A 24,818-nucleotide genomic window follows, 5' to 3' on the forward strand; every position below is an offset into this window, starting at 1 on the left:
CACTTTATTGAGGTGTAATCAGTCTTCTTACAATAAAATGTACCCATTTTCCATACACAGTTGGATGAGTTTTGCCAAGTTTATATACCTGAGTAGTTTTGCCAAGTTTATAGAACCATCACTACAGTCAAGTATATAAAATTTCCTTAACTCCAAGTAATTTCCTTGTGCCCTTCCTACTCATTCCCCTCTAACCCCTTCCTGTGCCCCAGGCAACTGTAGAGCTGCTTTCTGTTACTGTAAACGGCATTTGTCTTTTCTAGTGTGTTTAATAACTAGAATCATATACAATTGACCCTCGAACAACATAGGTTTGAACTTATACATGGATTTTTTTCAATTGACCATGCAGTTCAAACCCACATTGTTCAAGGGTCAACTGTAGTATGTACTCTTTGGTCTGGATTCTTTCACTCAGCAGGATGTTTTTGACATTTATTTATGTTGTCAGGTGTATTAGTAGTTAATGCCTTTTTTTCTTTTTTCTGAGTAGTATTCCATTGTGTGAATATAGTGTACAGTCAGTCATCCCTCAGTATCCACGGGGCATTGGTTCCAGGATTCCCCTTCCTATACCAAAATCCTCAGATGGTCTAGTGCCTTATGTAAAGTGGCATATGAAGTGTGACAGTAAAGTTCGTGAACTTGCCACCGTGCGCTTACATTGGCAGCACTGTACAAACAGTTCGGTGAGGTTTCATAACCTATGTATATCAGTGTCTCACAGTTGTGTTCCTGTCGACATGTGGCGGTGTCTTGCTGAGTGGTGTTCATTATTGTTGCTGCGTGTTTTTGTGTGCCATTGCGAGAATGTCTGAGCTTGAATTAGAGCAACGAACAAACATTAAATTTCTTATTAAACTTGGCAAGAGTGCCAGTGAAATCAGGGACATGTTAGTTCAAGTTTATGGGGATAATGCCATGAAGAAAATGGCAGTGTACAAATGAATTAAACGTTTTTCTTTTTTCTTCTTCTTCTTCTTCTCCTTCTTCTTCTTCTTCTTCCTTTTAATTGGGGGATATTGGGGCAGTGTGTTTTTCCAGGACCCATCAGCTCCATATCAAGTTGTGTTTTTTTAGTCTAGTTGTGGGGGGTGCAGCTCACTGGCCCATGTGGGACTTGAACCAGCAACCTTGGTGTTATGAGCACCGCACTCTAACCAAGAGCCAACCTGCCACCCACTGGCAGCTCAGCTCCAAGCTCATGCCGTTGTTTTCAATCTAGTTGCGGAGGGCGCAGTTCACTGGCCCATGTGGGAATCGAACTGGCAACCTTGTTGTTAAGAGCTCCTGCTCTAACCAACTGAGCCATCCGGCCTCCCTTAAACGTTTTTCTGAAGGGAGAGAATGCATCACTGATGAAGAGAGGTCAAGGCAGCCAGTAACGAGCAGAACTGATGAAAACATTGCCAAAATTCATCGAATTGTGCATCAAAATCTTTGGCTGACTGAGAAGCATAGCAGACCAAGTAGACATCGAGAGAGAAACAGGAAAATCTTTACTGAAAATCTTGGCATGAGAAAAGTGTGTGCAAAAATGGTCCCGAAGGAGCTCACCGATGAACAAAAGCAAAGGGGAGTCAAAGTTTGCCAAGTACTTTTGGAGAGGCAAGACGATGTTTTGGGCTGTGTTATCACCAGTGATGAAACGTGGGTGTACCAATACAACCCTGAAATAAAGCGTCAAAGTGCACAATGGAAGTCAGCCAATTCTCCACCACCAAAAAAGTTCTGTCAGTCCAAATCAAGAGTCAAAACAATGTTGCTAACCTTTTTTGGATATCAGAGGGATTATTTATTATGAATTTGTACCAACTGGACGAACAGTTAGCCAAGTTTATTATTTGGAAGTGGTGAAAAGGCTGCGTGAAAAAGACGAAAATGACCTGAACATTTCACCAACAATTCATGGCTCTTGCGTCACGACAGTGCACCAGTTCACACGACACTGTCTGTGAGGGAGTTTTTAGCCAGTAAACAAAAAACTGTATTGGAACACCCTCCCTATTCGCCTGATCTGGCCCCCAATGACTTCTTTCTTTACCTGAAGACAAAGGAAATATTGAAAGGAAGACATTTTGATGACATTCAGAACATCAAGGGTAATATGACACAGCTCTGATGGCCATTCCAGAAAAAGAGTTCCAAAATTGCTTTGAAGGGTGGACTAGGCACTGGTGTCGGTGCATACTTCCCAAGGGGAGTACTTACTTCATTGGTGACCATAGTGATATTCAGCAATGAGGTGGGTAGCACTTTTCCTAGGATGAGTTCGTGAATTTTGTTTTCCGACCTCGTAGTATTTGCATATAACCTCGTACATACTCGCATATCTGTAAGTCATTTCTAGATAATTTATAATATCTAATACAGAGTAAATAGTTGTTATAGTCTACTGTTTAGGAAATAATGACAAGAAAAAAAGTCTGTACATGGTTCAGTACAGACACAACTATTGTAGGCCTAGCTGTATAGTACGTCAGCAACAATGTAACCCCCCACCCCCAATATTTTTGATCCACAGTTGGTTGAATATGGAAGGCAGAGTAGTTTGTGTTCCATATGTTAATAAGCATTTGGGTTGTTTCTTGTTTGATTCTCTTATGAATTAAAGCTGCTACCGTGTTTCCCCAAAAATAAGACTGGGTCTTATACCGTATTTCCCCAAAAATAGACCGGGTCTCATATTAATTTTAGCTCCAAAAGATGCATTAGGGTTTATTTTCAGGGGATGTCTTAGTGTTTCTTGTACAACAGTCTACATTTATTCAAATACAGTCATGTCATTTTCTTCTGGAACATCATCATAACGTACTAAATGTGTCCGTCTGGCTGACATCTTAACTGGGGCTTATTTTCAGGGTAGGTTTTATTTTCGGGGAAACATGGTAGGAACAAGTGTGTACAAGTCTGTGTGAATATATGTTTTAGTTTCTATTGGGTAAGTCTTAGGAGTGGAATTGCTGGGTTTTGTAGTTTAAGTGTATATTTAACTTTATAAGAAACTGCCAGATTGTTTTCCGTAGTTATATACTTTACATTCTCATTAGCAGTGTGCATGAGTTTCAGTTTCTTCATAGTCTCTCCACTACAGTGGTACCTCAGTTTTCGAACGTCTCCAGTGACGAACATTTCGGTTTATGAACGCCGTAAATTTTATGGATCTATGGTATCATTAGATAGTAAAATTCATGCTAAATTTGCAGTTTTCGGGGTTGATTTTAAAGGTCTGGAACAGATTAATCAGTTTTGCATTACTTTCTATGGGTAAACCGCACCTCGGTTTTCAAACATTTCAGAACTCTAACCGTCTTCCGGAACGGATTATGTTCAAAAACCGAGGTACCACTGTATTTGGGGTTGTCAGCCTTTTACTTTTTAGCCATTACATAATGGGTTTCTGGTGGTGTCTCATTGTGGTTTTCATTTACATTTTCCTAATGACTAGTAATGTTGGGCATCTGTTTATGTGCTTATTGGCCATTTATGTATTTGCTTTTTTAAACCTGTTGCCCATTTTTTTGTTGGATTATTATTTGTTAATATTATTTCATGCTTGCGCTGCGGGAGTTCTTTATACAGAGGGTACCAAAAAGTGTATACACATTTTAAGTAAGCAAAAAATCCTATTAAAATTGTAATACTCAATATATACCGATAACAAAAGATGAATACAAGTCACTCTTAACTTCTGCAGTTACAAGAGGTGCTCAAAGTGGTTACCATCATCATAATTTTAATACATCTTTTTCCTGTCTTAAAATGTGTATACATTTTTTTGGCACCTTTTGTATTTTGGATACAATTCATTAATCACGTATAATGTATTAACAAATGTTCTTTCCCAACCTTTAGCTTAGTTTTTTGTTTTTTAGTGATGTCTCTCAAAGAGCAGAAAGTTGTAATTTTGGTGAAGTCCAAATTAATCACTTTTTAAAAATAGTTCATACTTTTTGTGTCCAATCTAAGAAGTCTTTGTCTAATCTGTGGTAAACAAAGGGGTCATCAGGGGTCTTAGGACCCCCCTGATGACCCACACTCTTGTGTAACTTTTTTCCTGTGAGTGTGGGCAGGACCTGTGAATATGGTGAAATTTTACTCCCATGATTATGTCACATTCACTCGGAAAAGGGATATTAAAGATGTAATGAAGTTACTAATCAGCTGACTTTGAGTCAGTCAAAAGGGAGATTATTCGGTTAGGCCTGACCTAATCACGTGAACCAGTATTATCTGGGTGGGAAGTCAGAGCCAGCAGAAGTCAAAGGATTTGAAACATGAGGATTAAACAAGAGGGAAACTTTTTCCATTGCTGGCTTTGAAGATGGAGTGGTCCATATGGCAAGTATTGTACATGGCCTCTAGCAGCTGAGAATGGCCCATGGATGAGAAGTGGTAGCAAAGGAACAGAGACCTTAGTCCCACAACTGCAAGAAACTGAATTGTGCCACAACCATGTGAAATTGGAAGAGGATCCTGAGTGCCAGATAAGAACACAGCCTGGCAGACACTTTGAGTTTATCCTTGTGAGACCCTGGGCAGAAAATCCAGCGATCCCGTGCCTGGGCTTCTGATCTTGAACTCTGGTAATTTGTTATGTAGTAATATAAAATTTATACATGGTCTCAAAATTGTGAAGTTTTCTCTTTTGTGTTCTTCTGCTTGTTGCTTTTATAGTTAGGTCTAGGTCTGGTATCTTTTCAAGTTAATGTTTGTGTATTGCATGAAACTAAGGGTCAAAGTTCACTTTTTTTCATATGGGTGTCCAGTTGTTCTAGCATTGTTTATGGAAAAGACAGTTCTGTTCCCATTGAATTGCTTTGGCATTTTTATAGAAAACCAGTTGCTCATATATGTGTGGTTCTATTTCTGGACTCTCCAGGCTATTCTCTTGTTTTATATGTCTGTCCTTATACCCATAGCATACTATCTTCTTCACTGTCAAGTAGTCTTCCAACTTCTTTATAAAGTTGTTTTGGCTATTCTAAGTTCTTTGCATTTCTATGTAAATTTTATAATCAGCTTTATATCTTTTAGTTCTGCAGTTATTTTCCTAGATCAGGGAATTTTTTTTTCCTGTGCAGCATTTTGGATAAATTTTTCTGATATATTTTCTAGTTTTTTCTCTTTTCAGCTATGTCTTCTCCAGTGGTTAACCCACCTATAGAATTTTAGATTTCAGTGACTGTGTTTTACTCTGGAAGTTCCATTTGGTTGTTTTGTTTCTTTCCTCCTTTTTTAAAAAGTGTTTTATGTCTTAAGGTTTGATGTTTATATCTTGAATCATTGTTAAACACACTTATTTTATAGTCTTTATGAAACTGTTCTGTATTCTAAATCTTATGCATTTTGTGTTGAAAGTTTCCACAGTGGTTTTACTTTTGTTTCTGCTAGAGATACCTAGGGGCATCACTGGCATGGGCTAGTTTTGTTAATTCCCTGGTGGTGGTGGTGGTGGTGGTGGTGTCGGTGGTGACCTGGATCATACAATAGAGTAAATTTAGACCTCAAATTCATATGAAGCATATTTCTATGGTTTCAAATTCTCAAGGGGAGCCTTTCCTTCCTCTTACCCACAGCTACAACTGAGGCAGACAAGCTTTCTGGTCTTCTTATTTATGTGGTGGATTTTTTTCCTTGTCTGTTTTCACTGAGAACATAGACCTCGGAGGGCCACAACTTTGCAAGAGGTCTTGGATCCAACACCCCACCTTTCTCAAGGACCTTTTCTACTTTTTTCCTGCTTTCTGTCTCCTTTTCTCCACTTCTCTTGGTCACTGAAGTGTCATAACAAATGCTTCTGGGGCCAGTACAGTGGTCAGCACATACGTCCAGCTCTGGTTTTTGGTTCACTCTTTGTTTCATGCCACTGGCAGTTATCTCTACTTTCTTGAGAACTTAGCTAAGCTTCTCAAAGGATGTTAACATTTATCCAACATTTCTAGATTTTAGTAGCTGAAGAGTTTTGGTAGTTTTTCTAGATTGCTGTATTGCAAGATAAAAAGGTGCGTGCTTTAAAGATTGAGTTTAATGTACAGAAATATTGGGTGTCAGCCAAGGTATAAAATCACTTTTTACATACTCATTTATTAATTTCTATTTTTAAAAGGCAGCTCCTCTTTAAAAAAGAGACCAGGAGCCTGATTTTCCTGTCTGTTTCCTGAGGAAGCAAAAAGGCAGAAACTTGGTGAATAGCAAGACCAGTGATTGCTATAGTAAGAATGGGACTTCCTGGCAATGGCTCTATTAACAGTAGGAAATGGAACCATGACAGTGTCTCTTTAATTTGCCACAAAGTTTTGTTTCCCGTCTTTGGTGTAGGAGTTTCTGCTATATTAAGGAATTACTCCTGCAGTTTATTTTATTCATTCAGTCATACAGTGATTACAGTCACTGGCTCTGTACATTGCACTATGCTTAAAATTGTCAGACAATTTACAAAACTCATGATAAACTTCAAACAAGGCTTTGAAGCTTTCTATTTAGCTCCTTCTAAAGGGAAGCCATTTTCCTCATGTGGCTATTGATGTACATTGGTTATAGGTCCTATTCAACCAGGGGCTGAGGGCATAGATTTTGGGATAAGATATACCTGGGTTTGAGTCTCAGTCTAGCCACCTACCAGTGGCTTGGCTGTGGACAAGTTATTTTACTTCTCTGTGCCACAGTTTCTTCATCTGCAACCTGAAGCATCTATTTGCTGTGCTTGTTTTGCAGGTAATTTTAAATAATGTACATTATATAGTTTGACACAGTGCCTGGCACATAAGCACATAATAAGTGGGTAGTATTATCCTGATCCTTGTTGAGCTGCTGCTTTTTTTTTTTTTTTAAACTTTAAGTTTTTTATTGGGGAATATTGGGGAACAGTGTGTTTCTCCAGGGCCCATCAGCTCCAAGTCGTTGTCCTTCAGTCTAGTTGTGGAGGGCGCAGCTCAGCTCTAAGTCCAGTTGCCGTTTTCAATCTTTAGTTGCAGGGAGAGCAGCCCACCATCTCTGGAAGCTCAGCGGCAGCTCGTTGTCTTCAATCTAGTTGTGGAGGGCGCAGCTCACAGGCCCATGTGGGAATCAAACCGGCAACCCTGTTGTTCAGAGCTCGCGCTCTAACCAACTGAGCCATCTGGCTGCCCCGAGCTGCTGCTTTTTGATGTGTCTGGGTATCTCTATTACGCTAGTGCAAAAGTAATTGCAGTTTTTGCAATTATATTTAACCTGTTAAACCGCAATTACTTTTGCACCAACCTAATAATTGGTAATCAGCCGCTTTGTTTGCATCTTCCAAGATTTGACCAAGTTGATTGTTTCAAAGATCCAAGCAATATTCATTGGCCTTGAAAAGCAGAAAAAGAACCCAGAAAACATAAATGAAGCAGTTATTAAAGCATTGAATAGTAATGATCATTATTATTTATACTTAATAAGGAATATGCTCCATGTTTGCCTGATCCTCTATTTAATACATTTTAAAATTTACTGTTTTTCATTTAAACCTTACTATCAGGTTCAAGAATAAGCTAAACTAAAAAGAAACTGATGTCTTAGAATAAAGAAAGAGTCGAATGAGTAGGGTATACCATTAATTAGCACGGTGGTGGAATTTTCTCTGTACTAGTTAATTTTGAACTAGGTGCAAGACTTAAAGGAAGAAAGAGCCCTTTTATACATTGCTTACAGTGTGAGTTCTAGGGACGCTGCTATTCTCTATGGATGTTATTATCACATAGGTCTTACCCTCAAGTATCTTACTGTTAGTTGAGGGAGGCCATAAACAGTTGCGATAGTTTGTGCGACAAATACTTTGCTAGAGATAATGATCGACTCTGGTGGCAAAGAGAGAGGAAGGAATTGGGACAATTAGGATTTTGGGCTTGGGCAAGGAGGTAGACCAGAGTTGGCAAATTGTGACCTGATGACAGTTTTTGCACAGCCCACAAACTAACAATTGTTTTCACATCTTTAAATGGTTGGAAAAAATCAAAAGAAGTATATTTTATGACATGGAAATTATATAAAATTCAAATTTCAGTGTTCATAAAGTTTTATTGATTACAGCTGTGCTCAAACTTGTTGTCTGTGGCTGCTTTTGTGCATTAGTACCTTGGCATATGCTTTTTTGAGGAACTCCAGCAGTTTGGTTATGATTCACCCCTCAGTGAATTTGGGCACATTGTTTACAAAATGTACCAATTTTTCCTGCCATAAGAAGATTTGTTTAGGAACAAAATCTAATATAAAGTTTTCCTTTAATGGTTTTTTTTTTATTTTTTTATTTTTTATGTTTCAATAATAGATGATAGTTAAAGACTACTTGGATAGTACAGAGATTCCACCATTGTTAACGTTTGGGTTTATTTATTGGGAGTCTTTTTTTTCCCCCAGTGGTTTTTGTTTCTCTATCAGTGTAAATACATTTAATACATGTGCCAGTTGGGCTCTCCAGGAAGCCGACTGAAGTGGAGTAGGAGGGAAAAGGGCTTATTCGTGCAAATGTAAAAGGGGCTATAGACCTGGAAAGCTCAGAGGGCCATATGGCGGGCCTGACAAACTCAGTGACCAAAAAACCACACAGGATGGTTGGATCATAAATTCCTAACTGGGCAGGTCTTGGTGGGTAGTCACGTCCCAGGTCTATAGCTTCCTCAGCAAAGGTCAGTCTTTTCCTTAGGCGAGCTCTGTCCATTGTCCTTACACATCTAGGATAACATACCTTTGAAATGTCAGAGTAATTTTCTTTTCCAGACTCCTCGAGGCACGACCCAGTACCAGAGCACAAGACCACGAAACTCCTCATTGTTATCTGATTGCCCACATACCACCTATTTACTATGAATGTTAAATGTTAACTATCCTGTACCCACCAATGTGAAAGAAGTATGTATCCCTCCATTTTACTCTTTATTCAATCCTAGAGATTTCCCTGCTTTGCTTTCACCCGCCTCTTTAATCTACCACCAGTGGGTTTCATGTAACCTTCCTTACGTTTTCTCCTTTGATTCCATATGTATAAAAAGAACTGCCAAACTGCTAGTCTCCAGAGCATTTTCTCAGTTCGATGAGATCTTGCTTCCAGGCATGTCTTCAGATTTGGTTCAAATAAACTGTCATAAAATTTTTCTATTCCTTTGGACTTTCTTTTGTCGACATAGGGGAGTAATGCCTGTGAGGAAAAAAGAACAGTAGGATTGGGTATGGGAAGCCACCAGACTGCACTGCACACCTGACAAAGTCTTTGCCAGCCCATATTACCCAATCGAGAACCAGCACTCACCAGATGGAAATGCTAGGGCCGTGGACAACTACATTGCCCATTCATTGGGCAGTCAATGAATGTCTTTGTATGAAGTTCTTTACTATATTTAGGATTGTTTTCTTTGACTAGATTCCCAGAAGTAAAACAGATTGAAGTATGTGAACATTCTGAAGACCCTTTTTGTTGAAAGGGGTTGTCTTTTACAGTGTGTCACTGCAACGTGTGAGCAACCTGTGGTATCACGTCCTTAACAGCTTGGAGTCTTGTTTTCCTAATCTTGGCTAATTTGTAGCTGGGAAATGGTGTCACTTCTCCGTTTCTGATCTACAGTTTCTTATGGTGCTTAGTGAGTTGTGAGTTAACAGATGTGGTTCTTAATCCTCGGTCCTCAGATCCAGAGGGGTGGGGAAGATAACGATAAGAATGAGGGCTTTAGAATCAGATTGACCAGATTTCCGATCCTGGCTCTGCTGTTTATCACTTTGTGACCCTAGACAGGTCTCCATTGCATCAGGTTATTCATTTGAATAATGAGGATACCCTGTTTCCCCGAAAATAAGACCTAGCCGGACCATCAGCTCTAATGTGTCTTTTGGCACAAAAATTAATATAAGACCTGGTATTATATTTATATTATATTATATATTATATTATATTATACCTTGTCTTATATATAGTAAAATAAGACCGGGTCTTATATTAATTTTTGCTCTAGAAGACGCATTAGAGCTGATGGTCCGGCTAGGTCTTATTTTCGGGGAAACATGGTAATGATAGCATCTGCTTTATTTTGAGGGTTAAATGAGGTAGAACACATAAAACAGTAATGTCTGGCCCATTGCGTATGGTTAAAAGTTAGGTATTATTTCAATATAAATTTGATTACTTTAGTACCTTAAGAATTAGAATGTGAGAGAACATTTAATTCAGACTTTACTCTTTTTCCAAGAGAAAAAAAAACTGAGGCTTAAAGAGGTTAATAGATTTGGCTTGGGTCACTTAGCTAATGAGTTACAGAGCTTGAATCTGATGGTAAGTCTTTGACCAGTGCAGGGTTTTTCAACCTTAGCATTTGAGGATAATTCTTTGTTTTGTGAGGACTGTCCTGTGATTTGTAAGACAATTAAAACTAGCTTCAGACATTGCCAAATGTCCCCTGGGGGCCCCTAATGGTACATAAACAACCTTGCAGTGGAATAGTCTAAGTTTGGTGATAAGGGAGGAGTGTTCCATCTTGTCTCCATGGAAAGACGTAATTTCTGGTTGAATCCCATTCTCGTGAGCTTTTCAGTGATCTAAACTATTTTAAGATGGCGCTTTGTCCTGTGGCTTCTGGAATGTTCAACACGGTTCTATGAAACATTTTGTTAGAGTGTACTCCTTTCCCTGGGAACAGTCCATGCATTTAAATAGGGCTATTTTATCTTTCTAAAGGTTTTTTCTTTTTAGTTGCAGGTGACACAACTTAAAAAAGGTATTTATGGAATTCCAATGAATGGCGATGGATGATGCAGTTCAAATAACTAAGGTAAGAGAAAACCAGAGCTATGAAGAGGCTTTGTTACCCAAGTTAGTATCCTCACAAAATAAAGCTAAAATCAGATTTTCTCCCATTCCATTTTATTTCCTATAAAAGTAACTTATTTTTTGTGATTAAAAACATACAATTGTCCTTTAGGATGGTGACTCTCATCCTGGTCATGAATCCAAAACATGAATACAGTATATCTTCTCATTTATTTAGGTCTAGTTTAATTACTATTTCATCAGTGTTTTCAGCATATAGTTCCTAACATGTTTTGTTAGATTTATACCTATGTATTTCCTTTTATGGGGGAGTGACTATAAGTGGTATGCTTTTAAGTTTGTTTTCCAGTTAGTCTTTACTAGCATATAGAAATATTATTGATTTTTCTGTGTTGACCTGATATCCGGTGACATTGCTAAACTTACTAGTTCCAGAAGTTTTTCTGTAGATTCTTTGGGATTTTCTTTGTACCGTGTTTCCCCAAAAATAAGACCTAGCCGGACCATCAGCTCTAATGCGCCTTCTGGAGCAAAAATTAATATAAGACCGGGTCTTATTTTAATGTAATATAAGACCCAGTCTAATATAATATAATATAAATATAATATAATATAACATAATATAATACCAGGTCTTATATTAATTTTTGCTCCAAAAGATGCATTAGAGCTGATGGTCCAGCTAGGTCTTATTTTCAGGGAAACACAGTAAGTTGTCATGTCCACTACAGTTTTAGTTCTTACTTTCCAATTTAGGGAAATTTTAATTTCCTTTTCTTGCTGTATTGCACTAGCTAGGACTTGTGGTATGTGTTGAATAGGAGTGGTGAGAGCAGACATCTTGGTCTTGTTAATGATTTCATGGGCAAAAGTAATCAGAATTTAGGCTTCTTTTTTTTTGTTTTTGTTTTTTGTTTTTAAGATGCCTTTTATTACACAGAGGAAGATTCCTTCTATTCCTACTTGGTTGAGAGTTTTTCTCATGAATGGGTGTTGGGTTGTGTCAAATGCTTTTTCTCAATCAATTGATAGGATCATTTGGGCTTTTTCAGTCAGTGATTCACATTGATTTTTTTAACAAATTGAACCAGCCTTGCATTCCTGGAATAAACCTCAGTTGGTCATGGTGTATTGTTTTTATATATTGCTGCATTTTGGTTTGGTGATATCCTGTTGAGGATTTTTGTTTCTATCTTCATGAGGGAAATTGGTTTGTAGTTTTCTTTTTGATTACTGTCTGGTTTTGTTATTAGGATAATGCTGGTATAAAAATAAGAGTTGGGAAGTGTTCCCTCCTCTTATATTTTTGAAAGAGATTGTGGAGAATTGGTGTTATTTCTTTCTTTGAATGTTTAGTGGGATTTGCCAGTGAAGCCATCTGGGCCTGCAGATTTATTTTTCAGAACTTAAACATTTCTTTAATAGTTGTGGGAATTTGGGTATTTTGTGATTTTTATCTAAATTGTTGAATTTCTGTATGTGGAGTTGTTCATGATATTCCCTAATCCTTTTAATGTCTGTGCTATCTATAGTGATAAAGCCTTCTTTTTTAAAGTTGTGAAGGTTTGTTGTAGGAATCAGGATGTGGTCTGTCTTGGAGAATGTTCCAGGAGCTTGGGGAAAAAAAGTCTAATCTGCTATTGTTGGATACGGTATCCTTCAAACATTGATTAGATTTGTTTATTGATGGTATTGTTCATCTGTATCCTTACTGACTTTCCATCTGGTGGTTTCGTCAGTTACTGAGAGAGGGTGTTGAACTCCCAAACTACAATTTTATTTGTCTATCTCTTCTTTCAATTCTGGTAGTTTTTGTTTCATGTATTTGGAAGCTCGGTTCTTTGGTGCATATACATATAGAATTTTTACGTCTTCCTGGTGAATGGGCCCTTTTATCAGGCCCTTTGTCCCTGATAATATTCCTCACTCTGAAGACTACTTTATCTGATATTAATATAGCTACTTCAACTTTGTGTCGATTATTTTCATGGTATCTTTTCTAAATTTTGAATATTAACCTCTATCAGATGTATCATTGGCGAATATCTTCTCGTATTCAGTAGGTTGTCTTTTTGTTTTGTTGATGATTTCTTTGCTGTGCAAAAACTTTTTAGTTTGATGTAGTCCTGTTTATTTTTTCTTTCGTTTTCTTTGCATGCGGAGATACATCCAAAAAAAGAAAAATTACAGCAATGTCAGAATTTACTGCCTATGTTTTCTTCTAGGAGTTTTGTGGTTTCAGGTTTTACATTTAGTCTTTATTCTTGTATATCATGTAAGAAAGTGATCTGGTTTCAGTTTTTTGTACGTATCTGTCCCATTTTCCCAGCATCATTTATGGAAGAGACTGTCTTTACCTCATTGTATATTGCCTCCTTTGTCATAGATTAATTGACCATATAGGTGTGGGTTTTTATTTCTGGGCTCTCTATTCTGTTCCATTGATCTGTGTGTTAAGTTTTTATGCCAGTACTATGCTGTTTTGATTACTATAGCCCTGTAGTATAGTTTGATATCAAGTAGTGTGATACCTCCAACTTTGTTCTTTTTTTCAAGATTTCAAGATTGCTGTGGCAATTCAGGGTCTTTTGTGGTTTCATATAAATTTTTGGATTTTTTTTCTAGTTCTGTGAAAAATGCAATTGGTGTTTTGATTGGGATTGCCTTGAATCTGTATATTGCTTTGGACAGTATGGATATTTTAATGATGTTAATTCTTTCTATCCATTAGCATGGTATATGCTCTCATTTATTTGTATTCAGTTTCTTTCTTCTGTGTCTTAATTTTCCAAATACAGGTCTTTCACCTCCTTGGTTAAATTTATTCCTAAGTATTTTATTTTTTAAATGCAGTTTTAAAAATTGCATTGTAAATGGGATTGTTTTCTTAATTTCTCTTTCTGATAGTTTGTTATTGATATATAAAAAATGCAATTGATTTCTGAATATTAATTTTGTATCCTGCTACTTTACTGAATTCATTTATCAGTTTTAATAGTTTTTTGGTGGACTCTGTAGGGTTCTCTATAGGAACATGTCATCTACAAATAATGACAGTTTAACTTCTTCATTTCCAATTTGGATGCCTTTTATTTATTTTTTTTCCTTGCTGATTGCTGTGGCTAGGACTTCTAATACTATGTAGAATAAAAGTGGTGAAAGTAACATTCCTGTCTTGTTCCTGAGCTTAAGGAAAATGCTTTTAGCTTTTCACAGTTGAGTATGATGTTAGCTGTGGGATTATCATATAAGGCCTTTATTATGTTGAGGTGTGTTCCCTCTATTCCCACTTTGCTGAGAGTTTCTTTTGTTTTGTTTTGTTTTTGCTGAGAGTTTTTATCGTAAATGGATGCTAGATTTTGTCAGATACTTTTTCTGCATCTATTGATATGATCATATGATTTTTATTCTTTTTGTTTATGTAGTGTATCACATTAATTGATTTGCGGATATTGAACCAACCTTACAGCCCAGGAATAAATCCCACTTGATCATGGTGCATGACCTTTTTAATGTATTGCTGAATTTGATTTGCTAGTATTTTGTTGAGGATTTTTAGTCTTTTTCCTTTTTAAACCAATTCTGCTCATCTTTGTCTTTTAGTTGGTTCATTTAAACCATTTATATTTAATGTAATTATTGATATTTTATGTTTATTTTTGCTATCTTATTGGTTTTTTGGTTGTTTCTTTTTTCTCATTTTTGTTCTTATGTTTTCCCTTGTTTTCCTATGGGTTGCTTGAACATTTTCTTAGTATTCCATTTTGGTTTATAGTGTTTTGAGCATATCTCTTTGTATAATTTTTATGTGATTCTCTAGAGATTACAATATATGTACATAACTTATCACAGTCTACAATACCAACTTTTTACCACTTTAATTGGAAAGTAGAAACCCTACCACCTTTTAGGTTCTTTTACCTTCCCCCTTTATAATGCAGTTGTTTAAATATACCTCTATATACATTGAGAATTGCAAGGCAATGCTATAATTTTTACTTTCAACCATCAAACATAATTTTTAAAACTCAGGGAGAAGGACTGTTTAATTAGTGTATGTGTGCGTATGTATGCATACACATGTATAAAATATGTACGTATGTACATGTGTGTTCTGTATTCCTTTCCACTGTTCTGTATTCTTGATGTTAGAGGTTTCCTTCTGTTATCATTTACTTCCTTTCTGAAGAAGTTCTTTTAGCCATTCTTTTGGAGCTGGCCTACTAGTGACACATTCTTAGTTTCCTTCATCTGCCGTTGTTTTTATTTCACCTTTGTTCCCAAAGGATATGTTTACTCTGTATGGAATTTTGGCTTGATATTTCTTTCAGCATTTAAAAAATATTGTACACTTCATTGTAGCTTCTACGGTTCCTGATGAAAAATATCCTTTGAATTGTTGTTCTGTAAGTAACGTGTCATTTCTCTGTAGCAGTTTTCAGGATTTTGTCTTTAGTTTTCTAAAGAACTTTGTCTTTTTTTAGCAGTTTGAAAGTTTGTATCTTTAACAAAGTTTGGGAAATTTTCAGCCATTGTTTATTCAAATATTTTTTCTTCTCTGCACTTTTTCTTCTCTCATTCTTGGGATTCTGGTAGAACAAATGTTAGATCTTTATTATTGTCCCATAGGACTCTGAGGCTCTGTTTATTTCTTTTTAATCCCTCTGTTGTACAGATTGGACATTTTTCTGTTGATCTGTTTCTAAGTTCATTGATTGTTTCCCCATATCATTTCCATTTTGCTCTTGAGCCCGTTCTAGTGGGTTTTTTCAGTATCAGCTATTGTATTTTTCAATTCTAAAATTGCCATTTGATACTCTATAAGAATATTCTATTTGCTGAGTGTTTAAAATTTCTTGTTTGATAACTTTGATAATAGCGTCTTTAAAATCCTTTTTTCCACCCCTTTTTCCACCTTTCCCCCCCACTCTGGTTCAAGCTGTTGTTTCTCAGTCTAGTTGTGTAGGACACAGCTCCCTGACCCATGCTGGTATTATGAGCCTTGCTCTTCCCCCTGGCTGAGGTCGGCAGTTCATGGCAGCTCTCGCCGGCTGCCGGCCACTCTTGCTGGCTGCTGGCCACTCACGCTGGTCACCGGCCGCTCCTGGCAGCACACGGTAGCCCACGCCAGCCTCCGGCTGCTCACCACAGCCCAGCTCCAGGGAGAGCCATTGTTCACAATCTTAGCTGTAGAGGCTCAGCTCACTGGCCCATGTGGGAATTGAACTGGCGATCTCGGCGTTAGGAGCACGGTGTTCCAACTGCCTGAGCCACCGGGCCGGCCCCAAAATCCTTTTCAAATAATGCCAACATCTCTATCATCTTTGTGTTGGTATCTGTTGATTGCCTTTTCTTCATTTAAGTTGAGATTTTCATGGTTCCTTGTATGACAAGTAATTTTGGGTTACATCCTAGACGTTTTGAGTATTCTGTTTCCTATTTAAAAGTTTATGTTGAACAGGCAGTCCACCTGTTTAGGTTTAGAACACGCACTCTGGCTCACTTTTGTTTGCTATAGTTCAAAAGTCAGATTAATTTTCAAAGTCTTGCTGGCTGTTCTGGTTTGCCCTACTTGTATGCTACCAAGAGGCCAACCTGAAACCTGCGTGTTGTTCCAGACCAGTGTTCAGTTCTGAAACCGTGTTGCTGTGTTGTTTCTGGTCACTTTACACATTGGTCACTCAGGGTTTTATACATGTATTTAGAGGATTCGTTTCTCTAGCTGCCTCCTCATGGTAACCCTCCCACAGCTCTCTAGTTGAGCTGGGGATGGAACTCTACCTTGTTATTCCAAAGTAGAGATGGAAGATGGGGCTCCACCCACAATCTCTCCAGCTGCAATGAGGAGGGGGAAAGGTGCTGTCTTGTTAATGCAGGGCAGGGTTAGAAACAGAACTCTGCCCACAGTTCCTGTGCCATAGTGCCTGGTGAAGAGAGGGTGGGGTGCCACATTTTTTGTTGTTGTCTTTTCTGGAGCAGGACAGGTATGGTCAAAATATTTCTGTCTTGCTGAGCTGTGCTTCTCCTGGTCCTTTGTCTAGCGAAAGCATGCTTTTCTTGGCTCCTTTTTACCTGTGATCATTGGTGTTTTTGAGTTGTTGTGGGCCTCTCCAGAGCTCAAGCCCTACAGGACATATCTAAAGGCAAACCAAACAGAAAAATAGGAAACTTCCTGCGGCGTCAGTCTTCGTGTCCTAAGGTTCTTAACCAGTGTCTCTTTTGCTGTTTTTCAGAATATTTTTTCAGTTGCTTCATGAATTTTGTCTGGGTTTTTTGTTGTTGTTGTAATTAATGGGAGGGAGCGAGTGGAATATACTTATTCCATCTTGTCCTGAACTGGAAGTCCCCATTTCAGTTTTAATTTATGAACTTAAGTGAACTAACGTTTTTTTTACTTATATAATTTTTTTCCTAAACACACAGTCTTTCATCTGCAAATAAGTTTTTTGGAGGGAGGGTTCCCTAATAATTATATCTCATTTTCTTTTTTCATCCCATTAGCTAGCACTTCTAGAACAGGGGTTGGCAAACTATGGCCTGCCTCTCATATCCAGCCCTCCTACCCTTTTTTGTATGACATTTGAACTCAAAATGGGTTTTACATTTTTAAATGGCTGGAGAAAACTCAAAAGAATAATAATATAGTTATATTAAATATGAATAATATTAAATTCAAATTTCAGCGGAGTTAAATAGTTACAACAGAGACCATATGCTGGCCCTGTTCTAGAATATTAGTAAATCATAGTAGTGATGGCCAACATGCTTTTCTTGTCCTGCTTTAGTGAACTGATTTCAGTGTTTGGCTTTTTAGTATGTTGTTGGCCATTCTCATTATAAAAGATATGTTTACAGAAATGGGAGGAGATTTTGTAGCCATCTCTGCAAAAATCTACCAGTTTTTTCCTCTTCTAACTGCTTAAAAAAATTTTTTTTTTTTAATTCTTTGGCTTTCTGAAGTATTATTGGGATACATCTAGACACAGATTTTCTTTTTATTTATCTGCTTGGGGTTCTTAGGACTTCTTGAATCTGGCCTGATGTCTTTTGTCAATTTTGGAGAATTTTCAGAAGCCATTGTCTCTTCAAATATTTCTCCTGTCTTATTTCTCTCTTTCCTTTTATCTAGGACTCAAATTACATGTAGGTTAGATCATCTCACTGTATTCTCCAGCCTCTCTTCTGTATATACCTTTTACCCTCTCTTCTGTATATTTTATCCTCTTGCCTCCCTGTGCTTTTTTTTCTAGATACTTCCTTTAGACTTGTCTTCCATTTCCTTAATTCTCTCTCCAGTTGTGTTTCATCCATTCTTAGATCCATTTATTAAGGTCTTTATTTCAACGATTGTATTTTCTCAGTTTTAGAATTTCTATTTGGTCTTTTTTCTTTTTTTAGTTCTGCCCTTACACTATATGTATGTAACTGATTCTTGGCTGAAATTCTTAATGCTTATCTATTCTCATGTTACTGCCTCATGGACCAGACATTGTATTTTTTAAATTGTTTGTAGAAATAATTTGAAACCTAGGATGATGTCTTTTTCTAGAGAGGATTTACATTTGTTTCTGGCCTTGCCTAGGGGTATTGAATCATTTTAATCCAGTTTCAGGAACTGAGAAACTTTTAGGCAGGACTTTAGTCCCTACAGGGGTAGGTTGATCAGTCTACTTACTACTTGGGATACCTGTTATGTTTGGGGCACTTTGCTAGGTGATAGGTAGAGCCTGTGAGCAGAGCAGACATGGGCTTTGATCTACATTGGGCACACAGAGTCTTGATTATAATTGACAGGTAAATATGTATATATAATTAAGTTCTGTGAGAGCAATGAATATGCTGCTACAATAGTAAATATTTGGACCGGGGAGGGGCTGAGAATGGTCCTACCATAACTAACTGGGGCAGGTTTCATTTAAGCTGAGACCTGGCTGATGTGAGAACTGGGAGCAGAAACTTTCAAACAGAAACAGTTGTCACTATAAAGACTGAATGACACCAAAAAAAGTTGTGTGGTGGACTCCAGAGGAGTGGTAGAGGGAGACTTGAGATTGATTTGGAACTATATAAATCAGCTCTGGGAGATATCGCCCACAGGTGTCCTGCCATTTTTCTCCCGTTTCCCTTCAGAAAATTAGTGAATGGGGAATTGATGAATCTAGACACTAGATCTAGCTCTGTGATCTTGGACTAGTTACCTAATTCTTGAGGCAAAGCAATACAGAGAGGGAGGTAGTGGGGTAAAGTTTTAAGAAATAATAGAGACTAATAATGCTGCTGCAGAAAATGGCAGAACATGCTGACACCCATGAAGTGGGATTGGAAATAATGAAAGGAGCACATGAGGAGGAAGACCACGTCAAGTTTCTTTGTTTCCTCACAAGTGTTTGCAGTTTGGCACATATAGTAGGCATCTTATAAGTACCTGTCAATTTAGCAAAATATGGACAGATCAGAGAATTTTTTAAATGGCAAATTAATCATAGAAGAGAAGAATGAAGTAAGACTTTTGCATCTTCTCTACGTAAAGGAAAGAGTTAATGAATCAAAATGAAGAAAATCCATATTCATTTACCTCCTGGATGATGAGTTTTATTGGCTAACCTGAAATATCTTGGGTAACATGAGGAAACGTAGATAAGAAAAGACTTGAGAGATACGAGCTCCTCTAAGGTGGGAGCTTCTCTCTCCTTTGCTTCCCTACCTGCATATGACAATGAACTTAGCTGAACAAATGAACAGAAATGATGTGTTCCCTGCTTTGAAAGAACTTAGGCAGTCTTTACCTTTCAAGATAGGTTTACCACCCATTTGTTTTATGTAAGGTCCAGGAAGAGATTAAGAAACTATATTTTTTTTCATATATTATTAGCTCAAACTTCTGATCTGATCTATGGATTATAGAACTTAAATTTCCTCAAAGCCCAGCAGAGAACACATTGTTACACTGAGGTAAACAAGAGCATACCTCTCTGCGCCTTCTGAAGTATATTCTGTTTCTGGCCACAGATCCTAGGTCCTGAGCTGATATTTGAGAAGGAAAGATTGGAACTTAGTAGAGTTATACTCCCTGTATCTTAATTTTCCAATGATTATGTAAGGTTTTCTTTTTCTAGAAAGAGACTAATCTGGAATGAGAATTAATTCTCATCAGTAAAAGCAAAGCTTTAAGTAGGTCATCTGACTTTGCTTTTGTGCTCCACATTCACCATGGTTATGAAAGGGCCTTTCATGAGTTTTCTAGGCTTTCATCGCTGCCAGACTCTCCACAGGCCTTGTGAAAGAATTAAACTACCCTCCCCCCCAAAAGCCTGTCTCATGGACTCTTTCGTAGAGTACACACTGCACTATGTTTAGCTCAGCAGGAACTCTTTGCAGACACTGAATATATGAACAGTCCTCCTTCCAGATAAGAGATTTCTGTACTGATTACTGTCACAGTCATCAAAGTTAGTACCCACCAGTATCTAATGGATAAAACGATTTGCAGCCTAATTTTTGCCAAGTTATTAAAAATAAGGCCAAAGTTTAAGTGTTTTATATTAAAGTTATTTATATATAAAATTTGCCTCCAGATAATTACTGTCTAATCAGTTGAACAGGAAGTTAATGGATGCTTCAAACAACCTACATACTCATGATTAACTTTTTAAAAGAAGATAATCAACACTGAAATAGTTTTGCCTGCAGGAGTAGAGGAGGAAAGTAAACATGGAATTTTGAAGGGATATTAAACAAGCTGCTTGTGGCATAATCTGGGGGTAGTAAAGGATTTTTATTTTACTAGCATTGAGATCCATACATCTCATGGAATCTGTAACTATATATAAAGTTAACCATATTTATTGATTAGTTTTCAAAGACTACAGCCTATCAGTTATAATAGTTTCCAAACAATTCTGGTGAAATTAGTCTCTTGGGATCTTCCAGTTTACCTACTCTGTTGTTCCCACTATGAAATATTTCCCGACATCTAAGTTTTTAGTCACTTAAGTCCTTTATTTTTTCTAATCATCTTTAATATCTACCTTCCATTCCTATCAAGACTAGACTCTGGTTCAGCAGTTCAGCTATTCTCTTGCCAATACTCAACCCTATTACTTATAGTTTTGTTACATCCACCCAGCGAAACCTTAATTCTTGGGGCGGCCAGGTGGCTCAGGTGGTTGGAGCACTATGCTCCTAACTGCGAGGTCGCTGGTTCGATTCCCACATGGGCCAGTGAGCTGCGCCCTCTACAGCTAAGATTGTGAACAATGGCTCTCCCTGGAGGTGGGCTACCATGAGCGGCCTACCAACAGCTGGCCACCGCCTGCCTCAGCTGTGCGGAGCGCAAGGCTCATAATACCAACATGGGCCAGGGAGCTGCGTCCTTCACAACTAGGCTGAGAAACAACAGAGTTGGCGGAGGAGGAGAAGGAGAAAAAACAAAGAACATTTGGGGATAAAAAACCCCACCTTAATTCTGTATGTTCTCTGAACCATTACTGTTTAGAGCATTTTTCCAGAAAAGAATTCTTGAAAGATGGGGCTCATCTCACCTGGGCTCTCAGGGCTGCCCGATGTCAGCATTTTCTGTCATTTTTTGCAGCAGCATTATTAATCTTATCACTTCCTAAAACTTTATCCCACTATTGCCCCCTCTTTTTTGGCCTTTGACTTTTCTGCATACTTCATAGGACATCAGCATTTAGACAGGATTTGTTTATTCTCTCTCAAACAAACAAAGAAACCCTTTTTTGAATGCAAATCAGTGGATGTTTTTGCTAGGGTATAAAAATCCTGTATCTAGTCACCTTGATAAAACCCCCCTTATTATTTCTGATAATTTGCCTGTAGGTTTTTGTGGATTTCCTATGTAAACATTCATGTTTCCTGCAGATCATCTTGCCTAATTTTTATAATTCTAATTTCTTTTTCTGAGAGGCTAGGACTTCCCAGACATTATTTAATAGAAGTGATAGCGGGTCACCTTGACTTATTTCTGATTTTAAAGGGAATGCTTTCAGTGTTTCCCTATTGAATGTGATAATTGTGTAGGGTTATTGCTGTTTTAAAATAGTAACTGTATTATGAGGTTAAGGGAGTGTTCTATTCCTAATTAAGAAGGTTTTTTTAAAAATCAAGAATTCATTTGTTTTTATCTAGTGCTATTCCTACATCAATTGAAATGATTATATGATCTTATTTAATATAGGTGAATTATATTTATAGTTTTTTTATTAGAATCTCCTTGCAAATCTTGGATAAATTCAGATTGATCATAGGTTATCTTTTTTATATACCAGATGCAATTTGTTAATATTTTGTTCATGATTTCTGTATCAATTTTATTGAGTGGAAGTAGGTCTGTAGTTACCCTTCTTGTAATATTTTTGTTCAGTTTTAGTATCAGGTTTCACTTACTTAGGATGAGTTGGGAATTATTCCCTCTTTTTTTCTCATCTATCACTTGGGCCCAGTGTTTTCTTTGTAGGAAAATTTTAAATTTCTGGTTCAACTTCTTTAATAGGTACAACAAGAGTATTCAGGTTTTTTATTTCTTTCTGAGCTAGTTTTTAGTTATATTTTTGCAGAGATTTGTTCATTTCTTTTAAGTTTTCAAAATGATTTGCCTACAGTTATTGTTAATAGTCTCAGTTTTCATTCGCTATCTCTGTAGTCTTTTCCACTTTTTATTCATATTTGCCTTTTTATCTGTTTTGTTTATCAAAGAACCATCCTGTTACAGTTATTCCTGTAATTTCAAAACAACTTTATAATTGACATACAATAAACTGTACACATTTAAAGTGTAAAATTTATTGTTTTGACATGTGTATATAGCAGTGAAACTATTACCACAGGCAAGAGAGTGTAAACATATCCATCACCCCCCAAAGGTTTCTTGTGCCCCTTTGTAATCCCTCCCTCTTGCCTCTGCCTACTGAACTGTCCCCAAGCAACCACTGACCTATTTTCTGTTGTTTCGTATGTTCAAGGGTTTTATATAAGTGGGATGACACATTATTGTATTACCCATGTGTTTCTGATGCTGTGACATCTGGGACCTTGCTGACCCTGTAGAGACTGCCCCTCACTAAGTTAGCCAGTGTCTGGACATGGTAATCAACTCACCTGTTCATGTGCCTTTTATACGCAACCAACTAAGCCAGAACCCAGACCCCACCCACCTGCTTTATTGGGCTCTCACACGCTGGGACACTCCGTCTGGTCCATTTACTCCAGGGCCAGGTACCTTTAGGGACAGCTTCTAAACCACAGAGCCAGTTGATACTATTCAAAATAGCTAATCCTAAACCTGTTTACCCTGTCTCTGCCATTCCTTCCTGTAAAAAATACAATAAAGGTTTTACTCATGTTTTCCCCTCACTCCCTCTGCCTCCTGACCAGCCCTGGTGCTTACCCATGTGGCCCCTGTGTGGCATTGTGTGCCGCCTCCTCTTGGGAACTGTGAGTAACAAACTAACGAGCTGTCTCTTCAGTGGCAATCATCTGATTTGTTGGTCTCACCGTACCTCAATAATAAAACCTATATTTTAAAAGAAGTATGTCCTCTCTTTTGTTTGGCCTCTTTTACTCAGTATAAGTATTTTGAGGTTCATCCATGTTGTTGTGTGTATCAATATTTCATTCGTTCTTGCTGAGTAGTATTCCATTACATGGATATACCAAAATTTGTTTATGCATTCATCTATTGATGGACATTTGAGTTGTTTCCAGATTTTGGCTGTTACAAATAAAGGTTCTGTGAACATTAAATGTACAGTCTTTTATATGGACATAAAATTCCTGTTTTCTTGGATGAGTACCCAAGAGTGGAATGGCTGGATCATATGGTAGGTTTATGTTTACCTTTTTAAGAAACTGCCAAATGATTTTCCAAAGTTGTTACATATCATTTTATGTTCCCCCCAGCAATGTGTGAGGGTTCTGATTTCTCCATATCCTTGGCAATACTTGGTATTGTTGATCTTTTAATTTTAGCCACTTTAATGGGCATATATGGTATCTTGTGTTTTACTCTGCGTTTCCCTGATTATTAATGATTTGCAGCATCTCTTATGTGCTGTTTGCCTTACATATATCTTCTTTGGCAGAAATGTTCAAATCTTTTGTCCATTATTCTATTGGGATACTTGTTTTCTTATTGTTGGGTGTTGAGAGTTCTTTATGTTATATCTGGATACCAATTCTTATCGGATAAATGCTGTGTGAGATTTTCTCCCAGTATGTATGTCTTTTTAAAAATCGTGGTTAAATATTTAAAATTTACCATTTTAACCATTTTTAACTGTATAGCTTGTGGCACTAAGTTTATTCACATTGTTGGGTAATCATTACCACTCTGCATCTCCAGAATTTTTCATCTTGCAAAACTGAAACTCTATAGCCATCAAACAACTCCTCCCATTCTCCCTCTCCCCCCAGCCCCTGGCAACCACCTTGCTACTTTCTGTCTCTATGAATTTGACTACTCTCTGTACTTCATGTAAATGAAATCATACAACATTTGTCCTTTTGTGACTGGCTTATTTCACTTAGTATGATGTCTTTAAGGGTCATCCATGTGGTAGCATGTGTCAGAATTTCCTTTTTAAGTATTTAAATAATACTCTACTGTATGTATCTACCACGTCTTGTTTATCCATTCATCCAGCAACTTGGGTTGCTTCCACCTTTTGACTATTGTTAATAATGCTGTGAACATTGGTGGGCAAATATCTGTTTGAGTCCCTGCTTCCAATTCTTTTCAGGTGTTTACCCAGAAGTACAATTGCTGTATCATGTGGTAATTCTGTTTAATTCTTTGAGGATTCACTTTACTGTTTTCTACAGTGGCTGCACCATTTTACATTCCCACCAGCAATGCACAAGGGTTCCAGTTTCTCCATATTCTTGCCAACACTTATTTTTTTGTTGTTGTTTTTTATTTAACAATAACCATTTTAATGGGTGTGAAATAATATCTCAGTATGGTTTTGATTTGCATTTCCCTAATGATTAGTGATGTTGAACATTTTTCATGGGCTTATTAGCC

The 24,818-nt window shown here is 37.4% G+C and overlaps 1 protein-coding gene across 3 annotated transcripts in view; it reads left to right on the plus strand.

The window, feature by feature from the left end:
• The window catches only part of PTPRA (protein tyrosine phosphatase receptor type A), a 124,262-nt gene that overhangs the window by 30,385 nt on the left and 69,059 nt on the right, over positions 1–24,818 (plus strand). For all 3 annotated transcript variants that reach the window (XM_019733785.2, XM_019733783.2, XM_074317758.1), the window contains exon 2: positions 10,700–10,778. In XM_019733785.2, the coding sequence (XP_019589344.2) occupies positions 10,746–10,778 (33 nt within the window). In that variant the 5' untranslated portion in view covers positions 10,700–10,745. The remainder of the gene's footprint in view (positions 1–10,699; positions 10,779–24,818) is intronic.

The sequence above is a fragment of the Rhinolophus sinicus genome, linkage group LG13 (genome assembly GCF_036562045.2).
Source record: "Rhinolophus sinicus isolate RSC01 linkage group LG13, ASM3656204v1, whole genome shotgun sequence".
NCBI lineage: Eukaryota > Metazoa > Chordata > Mammalia > Chiroptera > Rhinolophidae > Rhinolophus > Rhinolophus sinicus.